This window comes from Falco naumanni, chromosome 13 (assembly GCF_017639655.2).
Source record: "Falco naumanni isolate bFalNau1 chromosome 13, bFalNau1.pat, whole genome shotgun sequence".
NCBI classification, from domain to species: Eukaryota; Metazoa; Chordata; class Aves; order Falconiformes; family Falconidae; genus Falco; species Falco naumanni.
The window spans coordinates 3445123-3457980 of NC_054066.1; the positions used below are offsets into that span (position 1 = coordinate 3445123).

At 40.6% G+C, this 12858-nt stretch overlaps 1 protein-coding gene across 5 annotated transcripts in view; it reads right to left on the reverse strand.

Moving 5' to 3' along the window:
- Positions 1-12858, reverse strand: part of STAG1 (stromal antigen 1) — a 199381-nt gene that overhangs the window by 35896 nt on the left and 150627 nt on the right. For all 5 annotated transcript variants that reach the window (XM_040612606.1, XM_040612609.1, XM_040612608.1 and 2 more), the window contains 4 exons: positions 12501-12704; positions 8242-8312; positions 3116-3203; positions 1390-1470 (listed from right to left, as the gene is read on the reverse strand). In XM_040612606.1, the coding sequence (XP_040468540.1) occupies positions 1390-1470; positions 3116-3203; positions 8242-8312; positions 12501-12704 (444 nt within the window). The remainder of the gene's footprint in view (positions 1-1389; positions 1471-3115; positions 3204-8241; positions 8313-12500; positions 12705-12858) is intronic.

Genomic DNA, 12858 nt, shown 5'->3' on the forward strand with positions numbered 1-12858 from the left:
CCCTGTGCTTCAGCATCTGTACCCAGAGTGGGGCAAAACCGGGCATTGCTGCTCAAGGACCCCAGCAAGTAGGAGGACAGAGTTGCTGGGTATCTTCAGGAGTGGGTAAGACACCCAGTAAGACCCAACAGTCAAGAGCACATGGGAAAAAATTTAATAAAGGTGTTGAAGAAAGCACCAGGCTTGGATAGTTGACCAGGTGCTCTAGGTGTACCTGCCCTAAGGCTTGGTTCCTCATAGCCAAGTCTCTCACTACACAGGCAAAGAGCAGTCCAGTTTTCCTTACTAGGGAAGCATTAGAACGAGATTTGGTGTGTTGGTTCTGTGGACATAAGGGCTGAAGCAATGTATGGCCTCCTGGATTTATTTTAGGTATTTAGCACCTGTCAAAGTGAAATTTCTCCCTAAGGATAACAACGCTGCTAGCTAGGAGGACTTCAGATGCTTTGGTGTGATGAGATTCTGAGTTCATTTAAAAGAAATGGGATGTATTCAGTTGCCTCAGTTACAAGGAGTCAAGATGTAGTATCATATACTATCAGCACACTAAAGAGAAAGAAGCTAAAGAAGCTCAAAGGGGAAAATGGGAATGAAAGCCAGAATAAAGAATGCCAGTTATTCTTTATTTCTAGTACCTATTTCCAAATGTCAATATATGTCAGTATTCAAAACAACTCAAAGAATTTACAATGTATTTTTATCATTTTTATGTGCACCTTTTTCTTTTTCATGTTGATGGGGTTCCCACTTCAATTTTCATACCATTTTAATTTGACACATTACTTTTGAAAAAGCCCTAAAAAGACAGTATGCTGGCCTCTGATTGAGAAAAGAGCTAAGGAAAGGTCCTGGAAAAGTGAAGTGTAACACACAAGTTGCATACAACATTGTCCTTACTGCACTACACTTGTGTGCACTTACTTTTTATTAGTAATTGTTGCTGCTAGTAACCTTACCTTTATATTGAGCAATATAAAAGATGTAAGTAAAAGGTAAGCGAGGTAAATACACGTAAATATTAAGCTATCTGTGGTGTACAGAACGACAGTAGTGCTTACAACTATTGGGTAAGCATTGTCAGCATTACTTATCCATTCATGCAAACTGCTGTACTCACAGTAAAGTGCATGAAGTGTCTTCAGCAATAGAAATATAAAAATTAGTTAGTATAAAATCCTAATAAAGACAAGCTTCCACTGTTTGTATAGCCTATTTAGACATAGGCATGATGTTAAATAGATCCTGAAATACCGAATAAATCAAACAACCAACATTTTATGTCTGTTTCACAACGACACAAAATGATGGTACAGCGGGTGGAGTTACAGAGTCAGGTCTAACGTTTTTAGGCAAGTTGTGTTTCTTCTGTATGATCAAATGCCTACTTACTTTGGAAGGGGAGCCTTCAGTGATTTTCACCAGCTGCCAGAGAATGGAGTAATGGGAACACTGCAGTGCCTGAACAACTATCTGTAACAGAGGGAACACAAAGAATCCCAGCACATTGGAAATATTGAAGCATATCAGTAAAGTGTATGTAAAACTTATAATGCAATTTGGGGAGAAGAAACAGGAGCAGCTCTTAGGCAGTACTTTTTTGTTTCAAGAATATATATTTTTCCTTAGTCAAGTTTGGTGCAATAAGAAACCAGCCTACTACAGGTGAAAAAAATCCTGTGCAATGCTGGGAAACAGAACAGAAGACTGTGCATTAGAGTAAAGCCAGAGGTGATGTCATAGCATGACAGAAGTACAACCCAACCTCTACGTATCTCAGCTCAAAAGCATCTCTTTAAATACCTCTAAATCTGACTTCACCAGTAAAACAGTCTAGAAGGTTGTTCCATTGTCAAATGAACGTGTAGCCCAATTGCTAAAAAAAGGGAGAAAATACACATTTTCCCATGGAGAAGACTAGGCTTATATTAATAGTGCCATAAAAGCATCCATGGTGTCTTTAAAATTTCAAAGACCAAACCATTCCCTTTTAGCGAACTCCTTCTTGTGGACTGGGGAAAGAAATACTGAGGAGAATTCAGATTTAGGAACTTTTTTGGTAAGATATTACAGAAGTGTTTGGGAAGCCATATCCCTGTCAAACCCAGAAACTGAGGATGGCTGGTAGCTGCATGGACAGTTTTTATCTGCTGGCCCCTTCCCTCCAGGTAGCACAATTCCAGCATTAAGCAGCAACTGCAGAGAGCGCAGAAGGTCCCACAGCTTAAAGCCAGGACTTTCACATGGTGTGTGGCCATGTGCCCTCCACACAGTCCTTTGCAGAAAATACTTTTAGAGAATTTAATGAGATTTTTTTTTCTCCTAAATGAAGTTGAGTAAAGATTAACAACTGGCATCTAATTGAAATCAAATTATAGCTTAAAATGTGCTGAAACACTGGAGAAGGCAGTCTGCAGTTTAAACTGGAGACCTGGGAAAATCTGAAATGGTCCCTGTGCGTATCCATAAGAAACTAAAACCAAACTGGGAGGAAACAAAGTCCATGACATGTCCACTAAAAGAACTCTACTGGAAAGGCTGGCCAGCATCCCTGCTAAACATTCTTTTTGCTTCCTAGTTTTCATAAGCTTCCATCTTACCTTCAATGCACAGTATTCGTTTGTGATAATCCTTATTGCAGCCAAGGTTTACAATTGTTGGGTTTCAGTGTAACATCATGATTTACTGTGAGGGTGGCGAGGCACTGGCCCAGGCTGCCCCGAGCAGCTGTGGGTGCCCCATCCCTGGCAGTGCCCAAGGCCAGGCTGGATGGGGCTGGGAGCAACCTGGGCTGGTGGGGGGTGTCCCTGCCCACGGCAGGGGGGTTGGGACTAGGTGACGTTTAAGGTTCCTTCCAACCCAAACCATTCTGTGATTCTATGATTTCTGCATTGCTTTTCACAGCCAGGAACATTAGTTATTCCTTACCTTACAGATGAGAAAGGTGAGGCAAAAATCACAGAATCCAAGATTTTTCACCTCCTGGCCTCACTACACACAATATAAATCTCATTCAAATAACTGAATCCTAGTGCATTAATCTTTTGAATTTTTCTATGACTAGACTCTTCAAAACTTTGAATCTTCAAATGATGCAGTGCAGGTGGTGTTACTGTACCTGTTCTGGCATAGCTCCATGTTCAATTCCAGTTCTTAGTAATCTGTAGCAGTTACTGAACAGATCCCATTTTGTGAGATCATGCGCACTAGAACAAGAGGTAATAAAGAGAGATTAGTTGTGTTCCTCAAAACTCCCCATCACAGCGAGAATACAGTCAGACCTGGCGGCTCAGTGAGCTTTGGTACTTTTGCAAATCTGAGACAATGCAGCCTGCTGACAAAGCTGCTGCTCAATTAGTTCACACCACACTAAAAGCACAAGTTCGGCTTTCTGATAATTGAGGAAAAATCTTTTACTACATGTGATTTTTGTTGGGAGGAGATAAAACTCTCTGCATGCCATACATCTTTAAAGGTTACTTCAGTGTAGCTACGAGCTCCTTGTCAGTGTTGCCTCTAAATCATCTTTCCTCTTTGGTTCTAAACATTGACAGAACTCCAGAAGACACTTCTTTGGCATTGCAGCAGAAACTATGGCCAAACTCTAGCAATATATACTGAATGAAAAATGGCTTCAAGCAAAATAAAGCTACATATTTTTCAGCTGTATTATTTGGAGAAAAATAAATTGCATTATCACTAGATATTAAATATCCTGAAATATCTGAAGACAGACATCATGATATACACGTACATGAGACAGAGACAGTAGTTGCCACCCCCTGTTCATTGTTTCACATTTCAGTTGTACAAACCTGACTTGGCAGCGAAAGGAATACAAATGAGATTAGCAGTATATATTCTACAGCCTTACAGTCCTCAATAGCTTATGATAAAGCTTTTTTAATACAGGACTGAGAAATACAGAATAAATTTCAAAACATCAGGTTGCCTGAAGGACAAAAATTCTCTCTCACAAAACAATTCAGGTTTAACACATTTTTCTGCAGTGGAATTAAACTGCAATAATTTGAAACAGTTTATAAAAGAGTAAGCCACCTCAGAATAGTCACAAATTTGGTGATTAAAATACTCACCTGGGAGAAGGGATAGTCTGAACTGGCAAGCCTAAATTAGATAAAGCAGTCTCTTGCATCTGGCTCCATATCATCCCAGCACCTTGATCACCAAGACATGCTCACTTTTCCCACCCCTTTGCGTCTCCCCTGCTTTGGAGCTGCCTGACTTTGTTTAAATAATTCACTACCCTGCTCAGCCAGAAAGAAAAATTCTCTGATTCTGAAACGGACAGAGGTTTCAGAGACTGGGAACACCTAGATGCTGTTGAAACCCCCAGTATGAAACACTTCCTGGTCTGGAGCGTGTCAGTCCCGGAAAACTTAACCGATAAAACTTTCACAGAAAACGTAACAATGAATGCCCTTGCACTGAGAGCGAATGAAGTACGCGCTCCAGAGCCGTGTTGTTAAGGTGCATCTTGACTTGTAACTCAAATCCATGAATAGAACAATAGGAAAACTTTACAAAAAGGAAACAAAAATGTAAAAATGTACTCCCCCCCGTCTCAGATTCTGGATGGTCTTTCAAGTATGAAAATAAAACGTTTCATAGATAAATTATAGGCTGTCAGAGAACTGCCTCTGACTAGTGATATTAGGCACATACATGCTGCTTCAGCAAATCACAGGGTTGCTAGCAAGGCAGAGTTGTACCTCCTTAATTACCGCACTGTAATTAAAGAAGTAAAATCTCCTTGGTGTGCAAAGGCAGATATCAGCAGAGATTATCCTACAGAGAATACGAGAGGAAAAACTGTCTCATTTCTGCCTTTTCATTTGACAGCACTGTGTGCCGGGCAGCCGTGGCAGGGGGCACGCACAGCCGGGCAGCGGGGGCACCTTCGCTCTGCTGAGCCTGGCTGCACAGTTGATCTTGGGAAGGGCTCTTCAGCTTCCAAAGTTGAAAAATTCTAACTATATACAAGTTACACAGGGCTTTTCAAGACAAACTTCCTTAAAGAAGAGCCTCCACCTTCAATTTAGGCATATTCTGGTACACTTTTGTCTCTTTTGAACTACTTAGCGATCAACACGATAGTTATGAAGGTACCTTGGACACAATACAGTTCTCCACAGAGGATCAGATTGACATAGAGGTTCCTAGAATGAAAATTCACAACACAGAATTTTCCCTTAGTCCCTTCCATGTCAGAGTCTTCATGGATTACAGAAAACAATGCCTAACATTTCATCAAAGGTTTCTTTTCATCCCTATAGATAGCAGTCTCTGCTGGACACGCTTCTGCCAAAAAATAGTCAGACGAAGGTACCAGCTCCACAGTGTCCCTGAAACGTGGCAAGAAGCAGCTTAGAAAATGCCCTTTTTGAAGGGGCGATCTCTCCACCCACAACACTGCTTCTCTTTGTAAAGAGGCACAAAGTGAGAGGAGCTGTACCTTGGCCTTCCGACAGCCACGCTAAATACAGTCTAATTCCTCTACTAAGGTTTCATCGATCATCACTTCTACTTCTGCGCATAACAAACTTCTGAGCAACTCAGTCTGAAGGGTGTACTTGTCAACTACTGGAAAAAAGGTTAAGCAAAGGGTTTCTATAACAGAAAGGAAGATCTGCTGGTCTGACCATGAATTTACTTATCTGAGAAGTGTCCTGACTGATCATGCTTATACTGGTAAATATGTGATGCGTATCTGGAGACTTCCCATAGCCACTGCATGCTTATGAAGTCCATATGTGCACTTATGAAGTGTGGAGGCAGGAAGAAATGAATTCCATATCATATTTGAGTACTACTGAACAGTGACACCAACAATTCTGATTTCTTAATGTGAAATGATGTTCTATATACAAGACAGCATTAAAGGGCACATCCAGAGTAACGGAGGTGATGCTTGAGATTCACGTGTCTTGCACTGAATTAGCTGAAGTAATTAAATACAAAATGCTGATATTTTGCAGCATAAAAACTGATATAGCACTGATGTGTACGCATGAAAGCTTAGTTGAATTGGGCTGGAGTCAGCATAGGAAAAAGGGTCTCCATGTACTTAAGGACAGCTGTAAATATCAGTGAGACCCTGGCAAAAAAAGAAAGTCAAGTATATACTCCAGGTGTTCTGTTCAGAAGACCTCAAGAAAATTTATTATATTCTGAAAACTCGGGAGGAAACATTGTAATGATTAATTTCATTTGTATTGGAATACTGATATCCTTGTTTGATGAAAAAACATGAATTTGAAAGTGTGCTGTGAGCCCTTTGTTGCCATGACCCTCTCAGAAAGAGGATTAGCTAAGGCTCGGGAAATCTCAGCAGAGAAGCTTTTTGGCCCGGAAGGCTTTTCTGATTTTTTCCCCACCTTCCTGGCCTTCTTTTTTCTAAAAGATGAAGCAGCAACTACCAAGGAAACACAAGCACAGATAATGTGCAGTGCAGTTTCTCGCACTGGAAGAGAGGGACTTGTTTCTTTTCGAAGCCTCAGCAACCACTGTATCAAGTGCACTTTCAGAAGATCTGAAAGGTAACAGTGGTTAGCCTGCAATTTCAACTTCTATTGATTTAATTTCTTTTGGCTCCCAATTGATGACAGACAATGACAGTATCAGACAAGAGCCACCATTCTTTGGGATGAGAATGCACAATGTGAGTTTTGAAATGAAGATCCTAATCTCACAGCTAAAGGTTCGGCAAAAATTCTGTCTTGGAGGGTATGATTATTTCCTTTCACAAAGAAATCACATCAGATATAACATTCAGTAGAGTTATGAAAAGATTTCATTACTTCTTTATATGCAAGCAGATATTAATTAGAAATTCCCATTGAACTGTAATCATAAATAACAAAACAGCTGAGAAATTATACACAGCTGCTCTTCAGCTCTTTAGCTTTGATTCTTTTCTCTTTCCTATTATTTGAAGATGAAGGTAAACGTCCCTAACCCTGACTTGTGTGTTATTTTACAAAGCTGTCGTTATAGTCTGAATTAACTCTATAGAGATTTGAAATACTAAAGGAAAAAATATATATGGGAGACACTCAGAAAAGCCTTAAGATTTGTGCTTCTTTCTTGGATGTGGACTCTAGCTTTCGCCAATCCTCTCAGGAAAGGCAGAAGTGGCTCCAGTGTGTTACCAGGGTGACTGAAAACCTAATTTGCACATGTGTTAGTCTGCTGCACTACGGAAATTAATAACGATTTAATGATCTCTGTGGGACTCTTGTTGAATGGAAACAAAGAGTAGATATTTCAGAACCATTTTATACAATGATCCAACGCAGAATTCAGGATAAGTGAAGACTAAACACAGAAAGAAGAGAGAAATTAAATCACTAAAACCAATTTGTGTATTATGTTCTCACATCTTGCGATAAGGGAGAAACGATTTGTGGTGCTCAGCCACCTGCATTTGAAGCTTTCTTACATGCTACCAGGTGCAACTATTTCCTGCTGCTGATAGGAGGGAAGATCAGGTCTGTGTGGTATGCTCCAAAATTCAGAGTTTTCCAAGTTGCTCTACAAGTTATGAAGGTGCCCGTAGGTGTAACTGAGAGCAGCGGGTCCCTGAAAAGCTACTGCCTGGTTCTACTGAGCTGGCTCATGCTTGGCAAAGGAGTTTCTGTGCAATCCACACAGCTGGACTTTGCCAACAATTCAAGTAGAAACTATTCCTGGCATTTCTGCAGGAAAAGAACACGTCTTCCAGACTCTCACCATAACATCATCATAATAATACATTCTTAATAATTAATTATTAATTACTACTACTACTTATTTCTCTAATTTTGAGGAGAAACACCTCAAAGGCACTGAGAAGCTGAGAGAAGCAACTTCCTCCAGGGCTCTCCTAAGCTGAGATGGAAAGCCCAGAGTTGGCCTGTATCCACTGGCACCAGAGATAATAATCCTCCCTTGTGCATTTCCTGTCCGTCATATAGGGGAGCATGACTTTTACTAAGACATTCATAGGTGTAAAAGAATTTAGTACCATTGATGGTGTACCACTTGCAAAAGTAATGGCATTAACTAAGCAAACACCCAAATTAATCCAATATCATACTGACAAATAACCCCTAATCATTCATTAATCTCTGCTTCATATTTCAGGCTGTATCTTCTCATTTCTTAACATGAGGCATCAACCAATACTTGCTGAAATGAAAAAATTAACATAGGAAAATTTTGAGGGCAGAAAAAATCACCTACTTATGAAAAGAGGTTAACCTCTTTAATGTGGAGAGCACATTGTATATGTCATCATCATCAGCTTCTTCTCCCTGAAAATGAAAGGAAATCCATTAACAGAGTTCAGCAATCCAGCAGGGTACGCTACTGCATGGGGAGGAGCAGATTTCTTTGCAGTTTTATGTTGACACCAAAACTGATTTTCCAGTGACTTTTACCTAGATTCCATAATATTTAAATAATCACTGCATAGCACCAGGAAATAAGCAACATCATCTGACAATGTTCAGCAGTATCACTGTGTTACTGCTCAAACCAGTAACCTCTAGCAGTAGAAATCATTCCCATGAATAAAATATTTTACAAAAAGGACTGAACTATCAGCTTTAACCATCAGCTGATGAATGTGCTACAGGAATAAAGCCACATGCCTGCCTTGTTCCACACCAGAAACCTGCCAATGTCAAAAGCAATTTTTTAAAAATGATCAGTTGGAAAATTTCTTTCTTTTCATATCCTTCGTTGCTGATCCCTGTGCTACACTGTAATGCCTGGCAATCACATTATGTGCGCAGACTGACATACATTCAGAACCGGATGGAAGGTTGTGTTTTGTTTTTTTTTTTTAATTTAGATTTTACAGATCTGGGGAAACAACAGTCCAAACATAAGTATTGCACAATTCAATCAAAACTTTTCATTTGAATTTAACTTCTTCTTTCTGGCATTCTAAAATATCATTAGCCTAATGTTTCATGCAAACTGAACAGCAAATTCTCTTAGTGAAATGACTGGAAATAAGGTTCTTCCAAAACTTAAATTTTCCCAGCAACTTTCTGAAATAGGAAACCCACTTACAACAATTCTTCTCCATTTCATTTTGATCATTTTTTTTCCTGTCTAAAAGCCTGACAATTAATTCAATTCCCTGCCTTCAGATGCAATTGCCCATCAATGTTTCTCTCACCTAGTGGGAAGCCATAAAGCAGTGGGATACTTGCTTGGGTACAAGCATGCACATTTCTGAATTGAAATATCCTTAAAATGATGAAACGTGACTTTTCAAAATTCATTATTCTACCAGGTATCACTCAGCAAAGTCTATCACAAAGGCTAAAATTTTAAATCCTTGCTACCATTGTTCTCTTTCTTGCTTTCTCCTACATTTGTCCTGGTTTTGTCTCCACATCTTTCTCTGTGTCACATTTCTGACCTCCGCACTTCCTTTTCCTTAGGGATCTAAAATTCTTAATTCTTCATTTCTCATATGACTTTTGGACACAGCTTTTCTCTGAAATCCCCAGCCCTCATCCTCCTCTCATGAAGTGAACATACACGACGATCGTAAGCCCTTGCTCTCATTTCTCGGCTCCCTCCCAAGCTGGGTGAAGGAAGGGTACACATCAGAAGTATTTTGGTATCACTGGCCCATGTTCCTTCATGAGGCCAGTCTTTGCTCTCTACCCAGTAGTCCCAGTGCACCCTTCGGAGCTTTTTGCACTGGAGTACTGCATAAAGTCGCCTGCAAAGAGAAATCAAGGGAAATGGAGCGGGAATAAGCAGTTACTGGCTTCCTGATCAAACCACAGTTAGTAATAAAGGAAAAACGCAGGAAAAAAGTTTTTTTCCCCTAGCTTATTTTTCCTGAGAAGACTGGTGGGAAGTCAATTATGAATGCCAGCACCTCCTTCCCGTTAGGGAAAAGGTGAAGCTGGAGGGATCTTCCAAGCAGTGTCAGGCAGGGAGAGGGCAGCACTGCAGACCCCACAGTGCGCTTTCTCAACTCCCTCAACATTTACGTATCCCCAGCCCAAAACAGCCGGACTTCAGTGTGTTGCTGGCACAACCCAGCTGAAACGTGGGCTGGGGTTGGACAGCAGGTAGATTTCCAACCTCCTTGCGTCTTCACTGCTTGTAGTGCTGGAACACGGCGCTCTGAGGCCCAGCGGGCACGCGGCCTGTGCAAGGGGGCTCCCTGAGCAGAGCTTCGGAAATGTGCAGATAGGGACTGCGAGGCAGCGAAGGGAAGGAGAGCACAATCTCCTCAGATCAGGGAGCCCAAGGACAAGAGGACTGATGCTATAGGAAACCAAACTCGATGCTGACTGCTGGCTTCCAGAAGGGTATGTGGAGCACAGAAAAGGAGCTGAAGAACTAGAGGACTGGTTCTTGTCTCGACGCCTCCTCAGAGCTTCTGTGTGGAGGGCAACAGGGAAGTCAAAGAGCAGCTGCCGTGCAGCAGAAGGATCTACATGTTCCTGTATTTGCTAACTGAGTTTGGGATTAGGACCAAAAAAATTATCTCTAGGTGCCTCAGCAATACTAATAAAATGGTGAGTGGATCTTTTCTTGGGTGAAACTATCCAGGGAACAGAATTGCCAGCTCTGAATCCCTGAATGGATCTATGGATGAATAAAGTCTATACAACAGAACAGTGTGGAAACTACCAAAAAAGCTGCACGTCCTCAGACAGACCTAATTTACACTGGCTGTTACACAACAGAGAGAACAAATATGGCATTTGTTGTGGAGCAGTTTGAAGATAAAACTATGAGAAAAAGCTGAAAGGAGACATTTTCGTTATGCCTTACAACAAGCCAGTGTAACAGAAATGGCAAGTCAGTGTCAAAGAACTGGGATTCCATTTGCTTCTTGGTCTGATTCTGGAAAAAAGCTATGAGGTACTTTCTCCTATCTTGAGGCAAGACAGTGTGAATGAGATGCTTTTTGCTGATCTGGGGTTGGCTGTGGAGACATAAGCTGAAGATTCTTCAAGAGCCAGGTCTGGAGAAACAACACAGGAGATTTGTCCCTGCATACAGAGCCAGACTAAACCTTGGTGTTGGATGTACGGATAGTAGAAACCTTGAGGACCTCACCAGAATTCCTAAACCTCTGTCACTGGGTACCAATGGGAAGAACCAAAGGCCACTATATTTATCTGATCAGTTGCTGGGCATCTGGTGTGGCAAACCCGGCTGGGTCTGAAGCTGTATCTTTGTGCCAGCGATACAACTTTAGCCCTTTTTGCGACACAAGTCAGCAATGGATTCCCCAAGGTTTTTGTCAAAGAGTTTTTGGTCGTGCTGGCCAGAGGTGAGGAGCTTCAAAAACCCACGGCTATTAAACCAGACTGCTAAGGCATGCAACGTGGCATTAGCTGAAAGGTTTCCTTTGCCACACACAGACGGACAGAGATGCAGCACAAATCCTGGAATGTCTTTTCAGGTTCTGCTCGGAAGCTCCTGAGAAGCACATACAAAATGGCAGATGGGTAGACAGCAAAGTAAATTTATTCTATCAAAGAACGTACAATGGCGCACTAAATCCTCTGGGCTGTGGAGTGCCTGCTTCCTGCATGCACTGCCTCTTTTGCTCATGTGTATTCCTACAGCAAGAGAAAAATTTTTATTTACTCTGCAATGTGACAAGGCATATATATACAGTATGCCTGTATGTGGCATATTATTGAAAGATAGAAAAAAAGCTTATTTTCTTTATTATGCAATTCTAAAAGAGACTGTACCTTAAGTTTCTATAAATGTACATAAAAAAATCAAATGTACCTGCCATAGTGCAGTGCATGGCTAGAAGATATGAAGAAAAAAGATCTATGCAGCCCTTAAGTTATGTTTAAAAAGGATGAGAATTACAACAAACTAAGTAGTGCTACATAACGTCAAATTGATGTAAAACAAGAAAAAATGAGTAAGGTCTCTATTCTTATTTAATGCATTCTGTCTTTACATTTTGAAAGATAAATTCTTACAAGTAAATCCCAAGTACCTCCAGGTTTCAGACCTGAATCTTTATTTCATTCTTTCCAGAGCTCTTTCAATATGCCATTATAAATATTTTACTAAATCCTCTCTTCCATCCAAGACATAATCCAATCTTGATTCTGCTGCCTGCATATATCCATTTGGGACTACTAGAATCACCACAAGCATTAATGCAAATGCACCTTTCTCTGCATTTTTCATCAGCTTTCAACCATTCATCCATTTAATTTCTTATGGGGACTGTTTAAATACTAGACTAATTTTTCGGAAGCAGGATTGTCCCATGGTCTTTGTTTTACAGTATCAATGCTTTGCAGGCTTAATGGCTAGTCCAAGGGATTTTGTACATGGAGAAACAGCTCCAAACAATTATGAAATAGTTGCTGCTGCACTATGTCTACAGATGGATAATTTCATGACTTGATAAAAATGTTTTCCTGCAGTTTATCATAGCGTATTTTAGGTAGTCTAATGAAATTCATTTTAAGAAAACAAACCTCCTGCAGCAGATCCTCTACAGAATGGTTGAATCGATCCACAAATTCATCAATAAGTTGGCTGTGGGCTATGTCAACTCTGTTCTGGATTGTATATTCTTCACTACAGAGTATGCTGTAGGTTTTGCTGCAGGCTTCGAGAACATCTGATTCCACATGCTTTTCCACCACAAACTTAATCTGTTTCAGTAAGGCATCCAGATGCTGTAATCAGAAAAGAAGTTCAGCTTTCACCTCACCTGAACAGGAAACTCAAAGAAAAAGTCCTTTAAGGAATACCCCAAATCAAGGTTAGATTACTAATAAGCCAAATGAAGGCACAGTGCTATGCGACTAGAGTAGTAATCAGATACTTGAA